Source organism: Strongylocentrotus purpuratus, unplaced genomic scaffold (genome assembly GCF_000002235.5).
Source record: "Strongylocentrotus purpuratus isolate Spur 01 unplaced genomic scaffold, Spur_5.0 spur5_scaffold_15, whole genome shotgun sequence".
Taxonomy (NCBI): Eukaryota; Metazoa; Echinodermata; class Echinoidea; order Camarodonta; family Strongylocentrotidae; genus Strongylocentrotus; species Strongylocentrotus purpuratus.
In genome coordinates, this window is record NW_022145600.1 from 4,749,571 (window position 1) to 4,772,976 (window position 23,406).

Here is a 23,406-nt window from a genome sequence, read left to right on the forward strand (position 1 = left end):
CAATATCATTAAAAATGGAAGAGTTTTTACGCCCTCTCGCCAAAAAGGAATTGAATCGCGTTAAACACAATTGCGTCCATTCTGACCTGCTCCAATAAAAACTAGTTTATTTATTAATTTCTATTAAAAGAGATTTTTTTTTTTTGCTTGCTCGCTATGCTCGCTCGCCAAAATGGAATTGACACCGCTAACGTGCCCGCCCCAACCTGCAACAACCAGTTAATGATTATGTACCAAACGTTATTCAAAGAAGTTTTGGTGTGCTCGTGCACCTTAGACATGATTGTGTAAGCCCTGCCCTGCAACAACAAAAATCTGAAATTTATGAACCAATTATCATTACAAAAATTTTGCTCGCTCGCTACGCTCGCTCGCCAAAATAGAAATAACACCGCTTTTAATAATCACGTCCGTGACATGGAACAATGAACCCAAGTTTATGTACCATATTTTCCCTATAAAAGAGAAGTGATTATTTTGCTCGCTCGCTACGCTCGCTCGCCAAAATAGAAATAACACCGCTTTTAATAATCACGTCCCTGACATGGAACAATGAACCCAAGTTTATGTACCATATTTTCCCTATAAAAGAGAAGTTATTTTTTTGCTCGCTCGCTACGCTCGCTCGCCAAAATAAAAATAACACCGCTTTTAATAATCACGTCCCTGACATGGAACAATGAACCCAAGTTTATGTACCATATTTTCTGTACAAAAGAGAAGTGATTTTTTTGCTCGCTCGCTACGCTTGCTCGCCAAAATAGAAATAACACCGCTTTTAATAATCACGTCCCTGACATGGAACAATGAACCTAAGTTTTATTTTCCATATTTTCCCTATAAACGAGAAGTGATTTTTTTCGCTTGCGAGCTCGTGGAATTATGTGCCCACCACTAACCTGCTACAATATCATTAAAAAGAGAAATGTAGGGGGTTGCCTGCCCGCCAAAATGGGATTGACATTGCCTTAAAACAAGATTGTGCCCGCCCCCGACCTGCAACAATGAAACAAATTTTATATAGCAATTCATTGAGAGCAAGATGTATTTAGGCTCGCTAGCTAAAATGGGTATGAAATCACCCTAAACACAATATTGTTCCCGCGCCCTGCATGGGACAATAATATTGAACCAAGTTTAAGTGGCAATTATTAAAAAAGGAGTGATTTTTTTCTTGCTCGCTACGCTCGTTTGCAAAAAAATGAAATTAACGTCGCTAACAAGTGAATGTTCCCACCCCAACTTGCAACAATACCAGTTTATATACCAAACGTTACTTAAAGATTTTTTTTTGCTCGCTCGCTCGCCAGAAGTGAAAATTAGCATCGCCTTTTTTGTTTGTTTCGGTCGCTTGCCCCCCCTGACGGAACTTTATGAAGAACGGACCAAATTTTTTATCATTTTGATGATTCCAGAACCTTGCAGATGCTAGATGCTAGATGATCAACCTTTTCTGATCGATTCCACAACGTTTTTTTCACAATGCAATCGCATGACCATAACTGGTCTTTACCTTTAAACATGGTTTATAAAGGGAGCGAAGTCAACGACGTCGATCGGTCCTGATCGTGGGAAGAAAAGAGGAAAAGAGACAAGGATAAACTTTAAAAAGAGGGATAATGAAAGACAGAAAATAAAGAAGGGGAGGGATCTTACACATTAGGGCATTATGGATCATCATGATGCCAAGTAGGCCTAGGGATTTTTCCCTTTAAAAGGAAAAATAATTTGACAGATGCAATAAGTTTAGCACTTTATAAAAGCACGTACATTTTATAGATTCAAGATATGATAAAATAAGTTGTGGTGCATAATTATCAGATATGGCATATGTTTCGGTGAGAGTTTTGGTCGACTTTAAGTCCTGCACTTCGAAATTCAATCGCAATGACCCCAATGCCCTTCCAGGCACGTAGCCAGAGTTCGATGTTGGGGGGGGGGGGCACATACACTGTTGGTCATAATGGTGGAATAATTATCTTTACCCTAATTAATTGAATGATTTTGACAATGATTTATTCCTAATAGATCTAGATAATAGTATACATTCTCAGATTTTATTGAATGACAATTGGGTAGTGTTTTGTTTTGTGTGACTGCTAAAGCATGTGTGTGCTTCAATGCTAATCAATTAGGGGACCTACGTCCTTAAGTCATAACTGCAGTAATGGGGATTTAATATCTCATAAAAGGGCACTAATATACCAAATCGACACGGTTTTGATCATGGGGGCTCACAGTAACGAGGCCATTCCTGAGACAAAGAATCATGACTGTACGCAGCGGTTGCTAGGGTACGTCGACGCCCCCACAAAAACAAAAAACAAAGAAAATGCAATAAATTTTCAATAATTCATTGCATTTTGCCCCGACCCCCAACATAAAAAAATCTTCTATGTGGGCTTGCCTTGAACCATAATGCATGGCCCTACATAGGAATTTTTCCTGTTGGGGACTGGGGGACAATGCAATGAATTATTGAAAAATTATTGCATTTTCTTTGTTTTTTTTGTTTTTGTGGGGGCGTCGACGTACCCTAGCAACCGCTGTGTACAGTCATGATTCTTTGGCTCAGCAATGGCCTCGTTACTGTGAGCCCCCAGGATCGAAACCGTGTCGATGTGCTATATTAGTGCCCGTTTATGAGGTATTAATCCCCATTACTGTCAGTTATGACTTAAGGACGTAGGTTCCCTAGTTGATTAGCATAGTAGCACACACATGCTTTAGCAGTCACGTAAAACAAACACTCCCCAATTGTCATTCAATAAAATCTGAGAATGTATACTATAGGTTTTCCCGGCCAATTTCGTCAAAGCGGCAATCCATTTCATTCATGTGCATTCATGTTCGAGCAAATTTTCTCCACTCGTTGCTCCGCTGTTTCATTTTTAAACTTTCTGCATTCAATTTCGTTTCGAGACACCGCATTTTCCAAACATGAACATTCAAATTAGAGTTAAGTTCAGTCAATTTGGAAATGCGTAAGCGTCATTCAATTTCTCCAATGTTGCGTGGGAGGAGAAATCTTTGTCGAATTACGGTTTCATTTTCGTCTATGAGCAACCTCTTTCGCAATTGGGTCATTCAAATTAAAACAAGACCTCATAATATGGGGCTCGATGTTTTTTTTTCTTCTTTTTGTCATGTTATTCATTTATTCTTTTCTGACGCGATCTCACATAATACAATCTTCTTATTTTTCTGATATATTTATTTTGCGTTTTATATTTTCTCTTTCTTTCAACATTCGTTATTTTTGTTGATACTTCTCTTTATACATATCTTCATACATTTCATTATAGATGAGGTTATTTTTTAAATGGTTTGCTATGATTAATATTGATTGAGTAGATGTTTTTCTTTCTTTTCATTTTACATATTTTTATTTATTCATCATTGTATTTTGTTTCCATTATTAAAAGCTGTTCAGCCATCGATTTCTTGGCATGCCAGGCACCTAGGCATGTACGTCTGCGAATGGTTGTACCACTGAGTGCATTTGGCCGGTGTTATGGTGTCGATGCACTGCACGGCAACCTCTCTCAGGGCGTCGCAACGCCACTGTTGCAGGTTGACTCCTGCTCGTCCAGCAGCTACCCTGTCTCCAACCCGCTGTTGCCATGCCGGCAGCGCCAATGTTCTCTTCACAGCACTCTTGAATGATGAGTGAGCCATTTCAGTCATGTTAAAAAATGGCGAGTAAGGAGGGAGGCGCTTCGTTTCGATCCGAGGGTTGACATCCTCTGGAAGCTCAGCTCTCACGTGAGGCCTGGCGTTGTCATAGATTAAGACGACAGGGGCATCATCAGGGAACATTTCATTGCACTCTGCAACTGTTGCGGCAAGGAACCGCTCGAAACTTGCTCGGGTGACAGTCTCGAAAGCCATTTCATGGTGCACGAGACCAACTGCTGCGGAAACGGCGAACGATACGTTACAGCAGTGGCGGATCCAGGGGGGGGGGGGGGGGGGGGGGCCGGGGGGCCCCCCCCCCCCCCCTTGAGAAAAAAATCATGTAAAATCACGTGATTTTTACCTTTTTGGGGGGGTTGGTTGGGCCCCCACCCCCCTCTGGCGCTCAAAAGGGGGGGGGGGGTGCAATTTGATTTTTTTTTTGAGGATCAAAAACAAAACAAAATGTGCTCACTACCCCCCCCCCCCCCTTCATTTGCCGAAGCGTGAGCAGCGGATTGGTATCGATGATGTCTTGAAGATAGTTCTTCATTTCATCATCTATTTTGGCATTTCGTGCCTCGCCTCTTGGTAGCTTCTCAATTCTACCGCTGTCCAAATAGGTGGCTACTATGGATCGCGCTGTAGAGCGCTTAATCCCTAAATTATCTGCCAGTTCTAAATAATCTTGGCCGTTTCCTTCGAATGCTTCGACCAAACGACGTCTGTCGACGTTAGAGATTTTCATGTACTGCACACGAGCTGCCATAATGCAGGATCTTTGTAGTTATATTGATTGTGCTAAGAAGAGAAGTAAAAAAATCGCGCACCTCCTCTTGGGGACAGTTACCTGTGTAATGAGAGATACCTGCTAACGAATACGCATATCATTCCTACAAGTAATCCTTGCATAAATTATTCAAACAGAAGTATACAAAGTGACAAATTAACATTAAATGAAAAGCAATGCACAAATGTCACATATGTATGCCTATTCACGAAACTGAATGCTCAAATACATACCACCGTCTGTCCGGTGCGAATTTGAATGCTCTTTGCACGCTTTTCTAAATTGAATGCTCATTTTGCACGTTTACGTGACGAAAGTATGAAATCGCATGCCCCTAAATCAAATTGAATGACGCAATTAGCTTTTTGAATGTTGATCTGCATAGTCATTCAATTTCGCACGAACTTGAATGAACGTAACGTTAATTCGGATGCTAAGTTTACGAAGTTGGGCGGGAAAACCTATATTATCTAGATCTATTAGGAATAAATCATTGTCAAAATCATTCAATAAATCGGGGTAAAAAAAATTATTCCACCATTATGACCAACAGTGTACATCACATGTAATCGATCGAGGTCAAAAAGGGGTCTAAAAAAGTTCAACCGATCTTGGAAATTTTAGGGGGCACGTGTCCCCCCCCCCCCGCCCCGTGGCTACGTGCCTGTGCCCTTTCCCCCTAAAGAAAAATTATATTATTTGACGTATACGACCATCGTGATTTTATAGGCATGATTTCTTGAAAGTCTTCGAGATCGTGTCAGCAGTGATTTTTTTTTTCTCCTTTTGACTACACCTTGAGGGAGTGCGCCGTTTTTCTTAACATAATGATAGGGGTAGGCCTACATGGGGGCCGGGGGATCGAGGATGCCTTGCATGGTGGCCCCTGTAGGTGAGGAAGGGTCTGTGTAGACTTCTGTAGTGATGATCGAGTGTTTGAAATCCTATATTCCCATAAGAAGATATATTGCCCCAAAAGGTCTGTGTACGATATTATGATCATTTTGCAAATCGAGAAATTTGCATTTCACTTTCAGATCACTTGAAACAAATTATATATATTTTCCCGGATATTTTCTCAGTGTAAATAGTTTTAGGCAGGATTATGACCATGAACTTATAAGCTAGGGGGCATTAAAAAAATTCAAGAGGTGACCTCCCTCAACACCCGACCTATTTCATTACATACACAGATGTGAGAGCAGTAAACCCAAACAGATATAGGCCCTATCTCTTTCAAGATTGCTTTCGATGATTAATTACACGTAACTCTGTTCACTTTGATGTGTATATTGTAATTTGGAGGTTTATTTGCACTTTTTTGTTTTGTTTAATATGTATTTGTTTATCAGTCTATTTTGTATGTTATAGCGCTTAGAGACTTCGGTGGACTTTAGGAATCTCCAAAACAGTGGAGGGATCAACTAAGAAGAAGGTGGTCACTGAAGCGCTAATTTATAAGTAACGTATTATTTGGGGCCCTCAATTAAATCTCGGGTCGAAGAATACGTCATCAGCCCCAATAATATATGTATTTAACCGCAAGAACATCTATAAATAAACACATACCTCCCCCCCCCCCCCACCACTCTAAATTAGCTTTAATTATTAATCTGAAACCCATGAGCTATATATCTCTATGATAAATACTCAGAAAAAGTCCATAACATTTAGATTCCATTTAGGCGACCGCTATATCGGCTGCGCATGCGCACCCACTCAAATATTGACAGCGCCATTTTCAATTCGCAAATGTGTTTGTAAACAAGGGAAACAATTTGTTCACTTATTTCGACTTTTGAATTGAGGTAACTCAGGTAAGTGTTTTGCCTAAACTCATAAGATTTATTTTATTCGTTATGAATATGTAGTTTAACCTAAAGTGTCAAAGGAATCGTCGTAGGCACGTTTATCTAACCATATATTTCAAGGTCTGGCGACCGTGGTCCCACAAACTGCAAAATTCCGTATTTTTTTGTAACGTCATTTGACGGAGGGCAAGTGCAATGGCCAACGCCACATCGACGCATTTATTAAAAAAAAAGTTGCAGAAGTCTACAGTTTACTTCTAAATTATTTTGTTTAATTCCCTGTATTTTTTATTGATAATTAATTATGATTTATGGGTCAAATTATAACCGGACGCTCGCGCTCGGACATGACCAGGCCTAGACCGAATTTTCCGTCTCTTTCGTTCGTTAGCCTCTTATTGGGGTAGGGTCGGCTCTCTCTTTAGAGACGGAAGCCGTTTATACACATGTCCTTGCTAACGCCACGGCCAGTCCTGGTCGTAGCGTTTTGCCCCCAAAATCCCCCAAAATGTCATTTTACCTCGAGCATGTTATATTGTAAATTAGACCTAGATCTAGGCTATAATAAATCAGTTCCACTTACCAACTGGACTGAAATAATCAGTTTAATAGTCCCTTTTTAGGAAATTATGGGTCAAAATCGAAATCCATTTTGAAAATCTTTTTCAACATGGATTCCGATTTTGACCCATAATTTCCTAAAAAGGGACTATTAAACTGATTATTTCAGTCAAGTTGGTAAGTGGAACTGATTTATTATAGCCTAGGCCTAATTTACAATATAACATGCTCGAGGTAAAATGACATTTTGGGGGATTTTGGGGGCAAAACGCTACGACCAGGACTGGCCGTGGCGTTAGCAAGGACATGTGTATAAACGGCTTCCGTCTCTAAAGAGAGAGCCGACCCTACCCCAATAAGAGGCTAACGAACGAAAGAGACGGAAAATTCGGTCTAGACCAGGCCCAGGCCAGGGCAGGAATAAGGATTGACAGGGAAAGAAGTTAAAAATTAAAATGAAACTTTAAAAGTTAAATCATATTCATCAGTACCGGTATATACTATAGGATACTAGGGGCGCTGGTCCGAGAATGAGGATCGTTCGCATGAAGTGATATTAATAAACAAGGATTTTCTTTGTACATGTAGATCTAGGGTCTAAACGCGGACAGACGTGTCCTAAAAAAAGATGGTTCGCATTTTTGCGTACGATAGTTCTACCACAGTGTAAATTATAATATAAAGAAATTGTAATTTAATGATAAAGCAAAACTTTGCAGTCTCAAAGATAGATCTAGACCTAAATGATAGATCTAGTCCCTATATTCTAGACTCTATTTGACTAAGAATTTCAATGAACAATGTATAACTTCTCACACCTCTACAGAAATGTCGAGCACACCTCAAGGAGAGGTTCACACTCCGGTGAGCCGGATGGCATCCACAGCCGGGCTCTCATCACGCTACATCTCCCCCACCACCCGGCGGAAACCCAACCCCCTAACCAGCCAGTCGTCCATCCTCTCCAACTTTGCAGAGAATGACGATGCGGCGGAGAAGAGGCAGAGGAGGCACTCGCGTGTTATGGAGATGCAGCGTCATCTTCAGAGCCCAGTCTCATCTCCCTCAGATAGGCAAGTATTCTTAAAGCCCAACTGCACTACTTATAGTTACTTGCGCCCTCTATATAGCAAACAATGCCTAATCGGTGGCTGTTAGTCCCCCATGATCCCTTTTTTTGTATGTTGATTGAGAGCTGATTTGGTGAGATAACCACCTGTCAGGGACCTTGCAGGGAGGTCTTATCTAATCCCCCCTAGCCAAACTAGTGCAGACTGGCTTTAAATAATTGAAAAAAGTGTGTAGTGTGCATCCTGGATTTCACCTATCCCTTTTCAGCTGTCTCAGGACTTGGGACAAACCTTACTTTAACTTGTGGTTTATGTTTCTTTTGATTTGCAATAATGAACTGAAATCTTGTCAACGTTTGATAACTTTAATCACTAATATACCTTAAGATAAGTAAGGTTGATATAAAAGTACAACATTTGAGATACCTCGAACCATTATATTATAAGATAAATGCCTAAGTTTGATAGCAAGATTTGATTCTAAATCTTGATTGAGGATAATTTTGGTCTTACTTCCATTCTATGATTTTAGAATGGGGACAATAAGTTATGTTTTAATTTTGCAGCCTAATCAGCATCATAAATCTTTCCATTTTTCTACTCCTGGACAATTAGCCCTAATGAAATAAAGTAAGTCTATGAATAATTTATTTTCTTTAAGCGATGTGTGTTCTGCATGTGATCATATTTAACTTCAAATCAGCATTCACAAACTATATTTATATCTTAAGAAATTGTCTTTTTTTTCTGTTTGAAGACTACAAGACAAGCATTGTACTGTCTCTGACACTGTATGCTGTGTTTGTGCACTAACATATTTACACTTTACAGTGTACCTCATTCATATTATATGTATACCCGTCAGAGATGCAGCATGAAATCTAAGTGATAAAATGGAGACAAAACAAAAAAAACTTCAGCATTTTACCTTAAGCAGTCAAGGTAATGGATTGAAATACTGCTGTAAAAGAAGTGTGTGTGAAAAACTAAACATTGACAGGTGAAGTGGAGCTACCAGTATTCCTCAACAATCAATGCTAACTTTGTGTTCAAGCTGGTTATCTTAAGAACATCGTAAACAAAATTGTCCTAAAGGCTCGATTTCTGTTTTTTCTAGCTATTTTTAAATTTTTTTTTTATTTAAGAGGAGGGGGTTCATTATGAACTTTGACCTCTGACTCCCTTAATTATAGAGCCATGCTTATTAGTTCACTAAGTCATGGATTGCTGTGTGGAAGTTATACATGTACGGTATGCATTCTAGTTGCAGTGGGAAATGTTTGAGTTGTGAGTCACAATCATCTATATAAATAACGATCCTCTATTGCAAATGAAGAGACTGTAAATGTTCATTATTTGATTGTTTTGACACAGGAGAAGATCCCTGCCCCTCAGTGGATTATCAACGGGTCAACTGACGGATCATTATTCAAACTGTATCAAACTCTCAGCAGAAAACGTAAGTTCTGATCTAGGTTCATAATATAAAAGCATATTGTGTGTTCAAGGGAAATCCAACCTTCATTGCAACCAATGAAGTTTGAACGAAATCTGACAAAAATAAGAAATATATGATTTTTTTTAAATATTGAAGAAAGAAAAAAAATTCGCTAAGTCTGCAATGTCTCTGTTATGTTATGTAGTGCCGGACAACTTTCCCATTTGTTCCAGCACACAAAATGATTAAAATTTCATTTTTTTCTAATTTGTATGACTCAGGATGGTCTTTTCTTTTTAGAGGACCTGTAAAAATATACTCTCCATATTATATTTGAGTAGTGCCCAAAGGGAGAAGACACTCGGGAGAAAGACCAAAATTAGTGATATGTTTGTACAAACAGGAGAGTTATCAATCACTACGTTGCAATCCACTGACAAAGTTGCCAATTTGTTATCCGCATAGGTGTAGTGATCTCAGATTTCAAACATTCATAACTTTTTATAACTGGTTCTATCTATTCTTAAACTTTTGCCATTTTGTTTAACAGTTTCTTTGATTTTCCTGCTATTATTCAAATGAACTTATTAAAAGATGTTGGATTACCCTTTAACATCAAATGGAATATTTGTGTTCACATTAATTGAGTGGTATGTAGAAAGTGAAAATCATTAAAAAGGGTGAAGTTGGAATTACCATACTACATGCACAGGTTTATCAGTCAAATATGATTGTAAAAGAAAAAAATGCAGCAAATATTAAGAAAGATTTATGAAAGAACCTAAGCATAGTTGCATTTATATTGTCAGCAAGAGATGAGTATCTCCAATGCGTGAGCTTGTACAAATTCATAGTCTTTGATGGTTTTAATAAAAATATTTTCTTTCAGTTTGTATGATATGATTTTGTTGTTGATCTTAACAGAAAATCAATTCCAAGAATGCTTTTGGTCTTCACCTGATTGACTACATGGCAGAGCTTCTCAAATCAAAGACAGGAGAGATGACGAATTTCCAGGTCAGTATTAGTTCCTAACAACTGAATTATGCAACTCAAAATTAATTCAGCCATGCTGACTTTTAATCACTTCAATTATATCTTATTTAACATTGAATACAATGCAGTTGCATGGGTTGTTCTTTTATTTTGTTAACTCGGCAGAGGCCACGGTCATGTTCAAGCATTTACGCTTACGACATGTGGTCTCCTGCTTTTTCCTTTTGTATGAAACTTTTATTTTAACTAGAAACAAATTTTGTCAAACTTACATGTTATTCATTATATTTATTTGTATGTTTCTTTGTATTGATATGAAAAAGTGGAAATAAAACAAAACAAACAAACAATTATAGAATTATATCTTAGGGTTAATCACTCTAAGGATTTTTACAATATTCAAAAGGGTACTTATATTACTGTTAATTATTTTACAAGATATGAATTTGATTTTAGTAGTAAAGGAGGCATAACACATATTTCATTTTCTCATTTCATTTATTCCATTAAAAATACAAGTCAAACAGATAAAATGCATATACACTGTACATAATCGTGTTGAAATACTATAAGCTTACAAATTTAAGAGAAAATTACAAGTTTGAGAGAAGAAAAGGAAAAAAATGCAACAGTCAGTATGTAAATAAATTAAATAGAAAAAACAAACACATGAATACCAGTAAAAGAGTACCGGTAAACAAAATAAACAAAACACTTTCAAAACTGAAGAATGTTATTTGACCGTGATTTTACTTGGCCTTGCATTAATATAATCATGTTTTACATCTGCCTTGTAACATCAGGTTGCAAGTTGCACCCTTGATGCCAGTGCTAAGATCTATGCAGGCAGAGTGGATGCAATCCATGCTGAGACATACAAGATGCTGGGAGGACTCGGACATGACAGACAGAGCAAACGTAAGGAAAATCCTGCCACATAATGTCGGTTGAACTTATGCAATTGCTCTTCAAGTAATGAACAAAGAATATAAGAAACATGGAATTTTGAAAAAATAGTTGATTGGAATTTGTACAATAGCTGAGCAATAAAGAGGAGGAGCTAGAGCTATTAAAACAAACAAAAAAGATACTGGGAGGGCTTACGATTGATTCGGATCATTCACAACTCTTTATAAGACGGGCCCAGAACTTGCATTTTTTTTAGATGCTGGTATGGTAATGTTCATTTGTGATCTTGGTACTGACATGTCCAATTTTTAACGCCTTTGCTTTCTTTCAAATCTTCTTAGATTCTGAAGGAGACGCAGAAGGAGGTGAAGGACCAGGGGCCAATGAAGGAAAGAAGAAGAAGAGGGTAAGTAGTAATGAGTCAAATATACCACTTGGTGTGACCCAGAATGTGCTAACTCTGTGTAGAAATTACAGTGTATAATTATACAGTTAACAACTGAATTATTCATACCCCTTGTAAATTTGATTTTTTTTTTTTTTTTTTTGTTGATTTAAAAAAAAAAATTATTTATTTATTTTTGATTTTTTTTGATTTTTTATTTTTTTTGGAAACCCCCCTTTTTCTAACTCAATAATGAAAGGTGGACTGATTGAATTAGGGTCTTATTGAATAGTTTTAGATGTGAGCTTTAATATGTTACATTCTCAAGAAACTTAAATCCTGCAGGACAAATCAATTTTTGGTAAAGTCTTTTAAGTGTAAATATTGGTTACTTTTCTTCAACCATGTAGGAATTGTTTCTTACTTCGTTTAAGTAGAGTGAATATATGATTTAATTACTTTGTCAAGTATACCTTTATAAGATGATATTGGTATTACCCAGAGAGGGGTTGTTGTGGATGCATAATGAAAAATAGTTGATTACATTGACACGGAGATAATGATTCTGTACCCTTTATGTAAAGCATTTTCTTAATTATCAGTTTGCTATCTGCCACAATTTCATGGAATTTGCTATGTATGTGAAGAAGCCATGTGAATGAAGATGGCTCAGTGGTACAGCAGTGGTCTCATACGGGAGGTCCTGGGTTCAGAACCAAGTCGATGCGCTCATGCCCTTTGGTGAGGCATTAATCCTCATTACTAAGTCCCTCATAGAGGACTTAGATCTGTCAGTCCCCTAGGTGCTTACTAACAAGCAGACATGCTTTCTTAGCAGTAAGGTAAAACGACAAAACCAACCTAACCAACCAACTTTTTTTTTTTTCAGGCACGTCATTCTAACACAGTGGAGGCAAACTTGAAGAACATTAACTTGACCAAACTGGACCTTGGATTTGAGGTATTCTTATTGTTAAGTTTAACTATTTTAATGTTTATCATTGACATTCAAATGTTGTCAGGGTGTTTCTCATTAAAGATATAATATCATGGTTACATTAACTTTTTGATATTTATCATTGATAGATATAGAACTACAGTATTAGTGTATGTATCATGTATGTCAATGTAAATACATGTGGTATAGTTGATATTGTTATGTTTATCATTCATACTAAAACCAATTAGAGTATATGTAACTTTCAATGTACACTTATGGTTGCATTAAACTTTTTTTATGTTTCTCATTAAGTTTTAACTACAGTCAAACCTGTCTTAGCGGCCACCTCTCTATAAAGGCCACCTGTCTATAGTAGTCACCACTTTCGGAACACGTCTTGTAGCACCTGTCTAAAGAGGCCACCTGTCTGCAGTGACCAGTTTTCCTGTGTCCCCTGGGTGAACTCTATAGACAGGTTTGACTGTATTTTAATGTTTACCATCAATATTAAAATAAAAAAAACAGGTTGGCAGATTTCACCATGTGCCCTTTTAGGATCAATGTAAAACTATGGATAAAACATGTGCTTATCAGCTATCCACACTGTTCTCTGTTCCTTCTATATTCTAGCCTGACCCACTTTTCCAGCGAACTTCAGCAGCCTTCGATGAGGGCGGATCCTTTGGTCTTCTCCTTAACCACCTTCACTGTAGGGATGATGGCTGTGAGCTGCTCCTAGACTCCAACACCATCATCAATAATGAAGAGGAACCAGCGAAATCAGAGAAAGGCACACAGACCATGGTCGATATGAATGAAATTACAGGTAACTTTTAAAAATAAAAAATTTATAGCTTAAAGAAACTACTTAGTATATATCCTGATCTCAGAAAAGGGACAATAATCCATCATGAATAGTATGAAGTATAAGCCCTTCGTTGTTAATAATTTTAAAAAATGGCCTGTACTTTTTCTCTTTCTACTTTTACATATGTTGTTGTTGGTTGTATCTAGTCAATTTATATGTACTATTAATTCATTTGTTGATAATTATGAATGTTAATAAAGTGATATTAAAACAAAAATATACACGGTACAATTGTGATCATGAGGACTGTCATAATCCTTTCATCATTTCAAGAAACGTACTTGAGATTCAACCAGCTTCTATGCACTAGATATAGAATCATGAACATAGATAGATACCATGAACAAGTGAGGAAGATATAGAGAGATAACTTACTATAATCTCCTTTTCTTTCCTTGTTGTTTGTGTGCCATAGAGATCTACAATGGAGTGAGTTTAGAGAGCCTTCAGATTTGTCCTGAGTTTGCTGACTTTGAGTTCGCAAACTGGAGTGCTGAAAGAGAGGTGAGAAAATGGCTCCTTTCTGGTCGGTTGTTTGTGTTTGTTATTGTCAATGTCTTTTTTACTTCTTTTTTCTTCCCCCCCCCCCCCCCCCCCCCCCCCCCCCCCCACCATACAAGGAGAAGCCTGGGAGTGAGGGGGGAGGGGATTGTTAAATACACAGATTTAAGTGTTCGATTCTAAGATTCAAGGCAATGTGAGAATGAGGGGGGGGGGGGGGGGGGTCATTAAATACACATATTTGACTGTTTGATTCCGAGATTTAAAGGCATTGTGAGAAAATTTGCATAACATTGTTAACCCTTTCAAATTTTGTATTAGAACCTTTTAAAGTGAAAATCTAATTTGTAAGAAATAAACTTGCAGCCTGCTAGTCAATATCATCCTCTTCTCTGCCTGTCTGTCCATCCCTCTCTCTCTCTCTCTCTTTTTCTCTCTCTCTCTCTCTTTTTCTCTCTCTCTCTCTCTCTCTCTCTCTCTCTCTCTTTGTCCTAATTGTTACCATCCCTTTTCTTTACATCTCTCTCTATTCCTGACTGTCACTACAACTCACTCTTAACCCCCCTCTGTCTCTCTTTCTCTCTCTCTCTCTCTCTCTCTCCACCTCTCTCTCTACTCTCTCTCTCTGTGTCTCTCTCTGTCTCTCTCTGTCCAAATTGTTACTATCCCTTTCCTGTACATCTCGCTAATGTTCTGACTTTGTCACTACAAGTCCCTTTATTTAACACTGTATGTAACTAACTCTTACATCTCTCTTTCTGTCTATCGCAGGAGGGCGTCACCTCCATGATCAGCAAGATGGCTGCCGCCGACGGTCAGCAGGCCTTTGATGTCCACGCCATCCCCGAACCCTTGGAGGAGGAGCCTGCCGATCACATGGGTATGGGAGGAGACCACTTTGAAGGAGGGGGGTTCAGTGATGATGATGATGGAGGGGAGGCGCTACCGGGCATGGACCAACCCTCTATGTTCACCTCCGATAATTCAGACGCCACCATCATGATTGGTCGGTCTGCATCGAGGTATGTGGAAGTGGGGTTTTTACAACATGCTCCGGCGACATTAATAAATTTCCTACACTGACCAAAACCCTAAAATTATGATGAAAGTGTATTAGAGTTGCTCAAATATTTATAATTATATGTCTCCATTTAAGTACACTGTAGCTAGAGGTATTGTGTTCTCTTGTGTCCTTTCATAATTTGTACTTGTCTTTACCTTGTTTTATAGTGATAGTATAGGTTTAATTTGTTTCATATATGTTTGTACAAGCTCGTTATATGAGTGCCTTCCTTCTTTATAGCTGTGGTTCGTAACTCAGGGATTGTGACTGCTTGGTGGGGTGATTGGAGGATTCTAAGGGGTACCAGAAATGTATATATTTGTTTTTTTGTTTTTAAATTGTTATTTTTTATATTTTTTTATTAATTTTTAAATTTAACTTTGGTTTCATGGCACTGGCAAAAAATGGCAAATGGGGTTCTTGCTAATTTTCAAACATTTACAATGAAAATTCAAACCTGTCGCTATTAAATGTTCAAACAGCTTGTGAACTAACCTACTTTCTGGTGCATATAGAATGCATTCGTGATCATTCCTTTCATGTTCTTGTGCACAGCTCGGTGTCTGTAAACACAGGAGGCAAGCTCTGTCTACAGCTCTCCCTCGAACCCTCTGAGTATTCCTACTTCAACATGGATGTCCTCAACACGTGGGCAGGACCACAGCACTGGAAACTCAAGCCTAAATCAAAAGGTAATTCAATTTGATTAAATTCAAAATGGTATTTATTTAAAATAACAATCATGCGTTGCTAAACAAATAATACACGGGTGTGAGTGTGTTATGGTCGATGCAGTGCATGAGGCTATTCACTATGGTGCAATAAAATTCATGAGGCTTGGCCGAGTGAATTTTGTGCCATTGTGAATACCTGATTGCGCTGTATCGCCGTAACATCCCGAACGAAAAACCTGTGTATTATTTTTTTTATAAAATGGGTCTACTATCAAATCTCTTCAGAAAGCAGCTGAAAGTTTGGCTTCTTAGAGGCTGCCATCCTGCAACAGGGTCACTCGTTGCTCGGTCATTGTCATCGCACAAAATTTTATGCAGTGGGCAGGGGTGCGTATTTGTGCGCACACACAGCTAGCTAGCTACAGACGATCACGCGAGAGCAGTGACCTTTAGCAGTGACCTCGTAAACAAACTGTGCAACGCACGGTAAACATCCATTGATTTACACGCAGCCGTGTGTTATACTTTTCTGTTGCACACTTTTTGCACGGCTGATATCACCAAGATGCGTATTAGAATTAATGCACGCACACGTGATCCATTTTGACGCTTCTCATTGGCTACATTCTTGAACCCATTTTATAAAACATAATGTTATATAGTGCATATTTTTACACAAACATGTAAACATACTTATACATTGAAACAAATAATGTATATGACTAATAGTTGAAAATAAAATTAAATACTATACCATATGTAGAAACTAAAGAAAAATTCATTACAAATAAAAGTCCTTAACATAAGAACACAATTTGTGTATGTCTGACAACCCAGGTGATAGATCCACTTAAAAGGTTAGCATTTCTGACTTGATACAAGACAAAATGAAATTTGTTCTGCTGTTCCAAATTCTTCTCGAAATAAGCCATTTTTTTTCTTCAGATTTCTTGCATTGTATTTGTTGTACATGTAGGTTTTTTTTCAACAACATTTCAACAATTCATGAAAATGAGGCATTGCATGTGCCTGTGTTGATATGTCGCGAAAACATCAACTCATGTTAAACTGCTTGTGTCCCTGTCAACAGTGAAAACCTTTACTTGAAAGTATTAGCTTTCAGTCACAGTACTTGAAAAATTGTTAAAGAGTTGCAAGCTTTAATGTTTATTACTTATTTAGTTGATTTTATTTTCTTTTTAATTATTTCTTTTTCAGCTGTGTTCCTTAAAAAACTAAGAACATGTCTAATTTGTTTAAACAAGTATTTTTCTCAGTGTTGTTTTACTTGTTTAATTTGCAGTCTCCATACATACATTAATGTCTTAAAATGTCGCTTTATTTCAGATTCCGCGACAGCAGAGGAAGGCACCAAGAAAGCTGCGTCAAAGAAACCACTTTTCAGGTTAAACTACGACGATGAGGTTGACTTCGACAAGTTCTTTGGTGAAAGCAAGGTAGGTTCTTCTTTTTTTTCCCTCCCAGGTTAAAGCAGGGGGGATGATAATTCATAAAATCAGAATTATTTTGAATTAAGCATTGGCTTACGTCTTCTATCAAAATCATGTTGCAGATGTTATGTATTTGTTGTCTTGAACATTCTAGTGTTAGTTTTGTTGAATTCTGTTAATAACCTAATCGTGAGATGATGACCTCTACATTTAAATGAGCAAAGAGCAGTCTTGGAGAGACACTTCTAGATCAAAGATGTTGCCAATCCTTGTTAAACTGGATGCCAGAGTGTTATCAAATTGATTTGTAAGTTCTTATTTCTATATATTTTGAAGGTTTTTATTTGTATATTTGAAAAAAGAAAATCACAAATATTGGGCCATTTTATTTAATTTCAGTTTTGATTTGTGATTCTCTATTGTTCCAGGCTGCTACCACACTCTCCCAGTCCACTCTTAACAAATATAACAAGAGTGAGCTTACACTGCCCGATCAAGATGATGATTACAAGCCTACTAGTCTCCTAAAGATGTTCCTCAGGCCTAACTTCATGGTAAGAAATATTTCTTTATCTCTTTATTTTTTGGGGTTAACCATCAGTAATGACACAATTTTGAACATGTGGGACTGAGATTGAAACTGCACTCGACTAGTCCATCATTAAGACTAGAGCGAGCTTACACAGCTTGACAAAGACAATGATTAAAAGCCTGCAAGTCTCCTAAAGATGTTCCTCAGGCCAAAGTTTATGGTGAGAATCAGTTGTTTGCTTCATGCCTTTTCCTTTTTTTCATTGTTTTTGTTTTGGTTTGGCTTTTGTTTGTCTGTTTGTTCTTTGCTTTTATTGTGGAATTGTCTTTGTCCTTATTGTTTTACCTTTGAAACTCTGAAGCAGAAGGATTGTCAGTTAGCCTGTAATGAGCTTGTGCAATGACCGCAAAGAGCAGGTTTTAGTTGAAGATTAACCCAAAGTAGGAAGGAGAGTCCAAACACGTCTCCCGATCCATCTTCAGAAAGTATGAGAGGAAAGTTATCTTGCCAGAACCTCTGGCATTGAACACAATTTGAAAACTCAAATAAAATCCTTAATACTGGATTGTGGTTGGATGGAAGTCAAGGTATTTAAGATTTTGGAGTTGCATATAATCCAAGGCCTTTGAATCATAACTACAAGCCTCATAGTCTAATTAGGACATCAAAATAATGTCACATTTCCATTGATTTATTGATGGGTTTTTCTATTCGTTTTTTGTTTGTTTGTTGTTCAGATGAAACGACAGGCTGCCAACACCAACAATGAATCTCTGGATGATGGCATAGATGGCTATGACTATAACAATGAGAATGACTGCGCTAACTTCTGTCCTGCTGCAGGGGTGAGTTGGGAAAGAATGATGTTCTAAAGACTAGATCTTTATTGCAACGTTTAAATGACCATGAGAAGCAAAATCTGTTTATATTTTCTTTTCCTGATCATTTTTAAAGCTGTGGAAAGAATATTCTTGAACAAATCCATGGAACTGCTATTTATGTGATAAAAAGTGACTGATTTCTCTCAGTTAATGCTGAAAATTGAACCCACCTTGATGTCAAGATGGACTTTCCTAACTTGTTAATCCTTTTCCTGTCATTGCGATCAGTAGCCGAACTGGGTGACCAACATTGCTCTGCTGACATTTGCTTTTTCATGCTATTTTAGTCATAGATCTTGAGTTTGGGTTGCATTTGAATCTTTCAGGTTAGGGCTAGGGGTAATTATAGTGTTTGGTTCAGGCTTGAAGATAGAAATTTGGTAAGCGCATGGAATGGACTGCAGAGCAGGTGGGGGGGGGGGGGGGGAGGCAAAAAGTGTGTCTTATACACAGAGATTTACGGTATACATTTTTGTTATGTTATTTTATGTTTTGCTTTCTCCTTTTGAAGGGTGGAGATGATGACGATGATGACAGCAGCCATGCCCCTGGCAGTATGACCTATGACCTCGACTCCATGAGTCAGACCTCAGCCGGTAGCCACAGTGGCTTCCTCAACAACAGCATCTTTGATGCCACGATGCTGCAGGGAGACAGGCTGGTTGCTCAGCCTCACAAGGTATGTGTCTTCAGGGCTCGGTTAGCACAACACTTTTGAAAAACACATTGTTGTTGTGCTTAAGCCAAATTAGGCTTGTTTGATCATGTGCCGCGATTTGAGAGTTAACGTATTGCGTGCGTTGAATGGCTGCATGATCGAGCAGCGAATTTGTATTCAATTTTTAGTACAGATTTACCGCGTATTGCCAGTTACACTGCCGCTGCAAGTGCGATTTCTTATTTTCAAAGGCTTACCGTGCTTAAAATTCCTAATTCTTATTTTCAAATGTTGGCAGGGATGCACATAGATGATTATGTGGGACCACATCATGTGGCTAGACTGTTTGGTCCAAACACTTCAGCTATTTCTTGTCAAGTTCTAAATATGATGGCATTTGAAGGGCAATCTATTTCAGGAGCTAATCCTTTTCTGGTGTCATTCCAAGCTGACATGAAAAGAATGGGACAGTTCACAGATTATTTTTCAATTTACCAAACTCAACTTCTCTTTAAATACATTTTAACAAGAAATTGTTTGAATTGTAAATTTATCATAATTTGGCTTAGAATTATTAAACAAAAACTAACATCCCTGAAAGAATTGAGAGAAAATGGTATATGTTTTATAGTAGGGAGTATTTCTGGATTTCTGGTATAACTATGTGTATTATTTGTCTACCTTGTAATGCCATGTGTATTCAAATAGTAGCTTTAGCTTGAATGTTCCCTTTTTTCTCTTGTTATATTGAATAAATTATGTGATTAAAAAAAATCTTTAACTTAATGTTCAATATGAATAATAGGAAATCTCTTTGTACCATGAGAGGGATGTATGAGAGGAGTATTTAACTTCCGAAGAAATTGCAAACAATTGTCATGAAACTCTTCCAATTATCTTTTGCACTGATATTCCAACACATATTTCCAAGAATGAAGCAGTACATATTACTACCTTAGTAACCTTAGAGTAGTCTTAATGAACTGCACGTAGGTAGAAGCATCAACCTACCATCTTATGAGGTTTCCCTTAAGTTCATTTTTTTAACACCAATCACGTTGCTTCATCAGGTGAGCAAGATCAACATCCAGTACGCCCGCACAGCCAAGAAGATGGATGTTAAGAGGCTCAAGAACCACATGTGGGGCTTCCTGACTAAGCCTGAGGCCGATAAGGTAGGCAATGTCTTTAGACTTAAAGGGAAAGTTCACCCTGATATTAAAGATGTTCATGCGTGGGTATATAGTTGTTTGTGAAGTAGGCAACTTGGCGATCACTACATAACACTGAGCCAACAGGTATTATGCTCCTGTGCGTACGTCCGTGTGCTGCCCTCTATATACCTACACTTGAGCAACTTTAATTTTGTTTTTATAGAAGCAGGAAGCAGAGAGAAAAACAGAATAAATAGCAAAGGATAAGAAAGTTATGAATTCTCAAAGTTGTAATCAAATGCAAACTGGTTATTCTGTGATTTGCCTTGCAAACGTCTCTCCTAATTGTATTGGTAAGACAAATTTCACAAATTTCTATTTTCTTTTTGGATATTGATGAAGAGATCTTTTTCAAAGTGGGTTATGTGAAACATTTTTCCAAGAACATCGTTCATTGAATATTTTTTCTGAAAAGATTACAGTAGAATGAATTCTTTTGAAATTTATGAAATTTCTAGTAAGCAAGTGGGAGAGGTTCTTGCAGAGTCAGTTGCACAGTTGCCAATTTATTTTTTGAGTGGTCTCTAAAGCTTTAAAACTTCACTTTAAAAAAAAATCCTTTTATTGATTTTCTTTAAGGAGTTTATACTATAAATAGCCATTATTTGTTATTGGTAAATACTTTGCTGAAGCAGGGCCTTGGTTCTGCATTACATTGAAACCTGTGTAATTTTATAATGACCACTCGAAGGAGACAATAAAAGTGGTCTTTACAGGCAGGTGATCTTTATGTACCGGTTCCTTTTATTCTATGAAAGACTATTTACAAGGGAAACAACAAATGTGGTCTCTATAAACAGGAGGTCATTCTATAGAGGTGTTTGCTATTAAAAGCAAGTTGACTGTACTAAGATAAAGAGGCCATCTCTTTCAGGCCTGATGATTACCCAATTTTTAAAAAAAAAATCCCAATTTTTTTTCCCAATTTTTTTTCAAAGATTTGTTTTCTTCTTTTTTCCCCCGATTTTTATTTTTGATTTCTTCCCGATTTTACCTGTATTTTCCTAACTTTCCCCCTACTTTCCCTATGTTCCCTTATTTTTTTCTATTTCCCCCAATTTTCTTACTCAAAAGGGGGGGGGGGGGATGTTGTTAGATGCAATTTTTTTCCCTGAACCTTTTTTTAAATATTTTTACTCAAGGGGGGGGGGGGGGGTACATGTAGTTTCAGGCAGAAGAATTTGTTTATCTTTTTTTTTATAGTGCTCACTATCACCCCTGCACTTTATGCTTTGTTTTACAGGAGAACGTGAGCAACGAGGCCGATGCAGATGGCGTCGCCGGCACTCAGTCCTTCTGCGACATGTACACCACCCTCCCAGATAAGATGAGCAAAACAATGTCCAAGAACCTGAGCATCCCCATCGCCTTCGTCTGTCTGCTTCATCTCTGTAACGAGAAGGTAAAGAGGAAGTTCATGATACAGATGTATATAGGGTGTTGGGAGGCGGGGTTTCTGTGTGTAAGGAGAAAATGGTTTTAGTAACCATCTTGAACATGTTGTGGTGATGATGCTGATGATAATGATATGATAAATAACTTTTAATTTATTTAGTGTGTGTAAGGAGAAAATGGTTTTAGTAACCATCTTGAACATGTTGTGGTGATGATGCTGATGATAATGATATAATATACCTTTCAATTTATTTAGCGAATAATAATTAATACTTAATTATCTATGCGCTTTACATTAAAAGAGTATGCTTTACAATCTACATCAACGTAATTATAAGAGGACCAATAACGCCACTACATACACACCTGTAAGAAAAGGTGTGATGATTATGATAGTCGTAATGGTGATAATGATAGTAAAAAGTTAGTTTCTATTATAATGGTGAGGAGGGAGAGTAAGGTGAAGATAATGATGATGATGATGACCACAACGACAATGGTGATGATGATGACTATGATGGTGATTCGGATGAGGATAATTCGAATGATAATGACATTTATGACATTGATAATGATAGAAATCAATGGTGGTGCTCGTGCTGGTGATGAAAATAAAGCAAAGTGTACTCTTTAAAGCTTGTCTGCACTAGTTTGGCCAGGGGGATTAGACCTCCCCGCAAGGTCACTGACAGGTGGTTATCTCATCAAATCAGCTCTCAATAAACATAAGAAAAAGAGGATCATGGGGGACCAACAGGCACCGATTAGGCATTGTTTGCTATATAGAGTATGTATAAGTAGTGCAATGGGGCGTTAAAACTTTGTGCAATAGTGGTTGCAATATTGATGAAGAAAATAACAAAGAACAGCAATATCACCTCGCCCCCTCCTTTCCTTATTCTTACCCACAGAGCCTTAGTCTAACCGTTCAGGCAGAGGGCTTGGAAGATCTCCTCATCACCCAAGATTAAACCAATCCTCGAAGCCTTACATCATTCTAGAGAAGAACGTCCACTATCAACCCAGGGTCCTAGCTGGTTCACAACACAATTGGCTGTTATACCAACTGTTGGGACTCCAGTGCCCTACTTCATGAAAGTTTTTATCAATAATAATTTTTAACCATTGCTATATTAAAGCATGTCTGTACTCGTTTAGCCAGGGGGGGGGGGGGGGGGGATTAGACCACCCTGCAATGTCACTGGCAGGTGGTCATCTCATCAAATCAGCTTTCAATTAACATAAGAAAAAGGGGATCATGGGGGACCAATGCATCGATTAGGCATTGTTTGCTATATACAGGGTGCAAGTAGCTATAAGCAGTGCAGTGGGGATTTAAACAAATGTGCTCTTTACCAATCAAATGCAATTATTTCAGTAGTTTTCTTAGTTATTGTAGCTTGTCTTTGATATCAAGTTTTATGAAACGGGGCCCAGAAGAGACATTTCTCCATCAAATCGAGTCAGCTGGAGATCAATATATTAGACAGATTAGTGTATCTTGTTAAAAAGGCAAGAACAAAGTTCCCTGAATCCATTAGCCTGAGAAGAACAACGTCCATTCCCTCAAAGAATTAGCTTGAGCCACATCTAA

At 37.8% G+C, this 23,406-nt stretch overlaps 1 protein-coding gene across 2 annotated transcripts; it reads left to right on the plus strand.

The window, feature by feature from the left end:
• The first annotated feature begins 6,156 nt into the window (after positions 1-6,156).
• Positions 6,157-22,837, plus strand: LOC580357 (condensin complex subunit 2). Of its 2 annotated transcripts, none has more exons than XM_030985416.1 (18): positions 6,157-6,282; positions 7,664-7,910; positions 9,282-9,366; positions 10,270-10,362; positions 11,145-11,259; positions 11,592-11,656; positions 12,525-12,596; positions 13,206-13,401; positions 13,859-13,947; positions 14,716-14,966; positions 15,563-15,699; positions 17,029-17,138; positions 17,561-17,686; positions 18,402-18,509; positions 19,057-19,224; positions 20,274-20,378; positions 21,661-21,819; positions 22,724-22,836. In XM_030985416.1, exons 2-18 carry the CDS (start codon positions 7,666-7,668, stop codon positions 22,781-22,783), a joined length of 2,184 nt encoding a protein of 727 aa, XP_030841276.1. In that variant the 5' UTR covers positions 6,157-6,282; positions 7,664-7,665; the 3' UTR covers positions 22,784-22,836. The 2 variants fall into 2 exon arrangements, with proteins under 2 accessions (XP_030841276.1, XP_030841277.1); XM_030985417.1 differs by having other exon boundaries at positions 6,174-6,273; positions 22,724-22,837.
• The last annotated feature ends 569 nt before the right edge of the window (positions 22,838-23,406 follow it).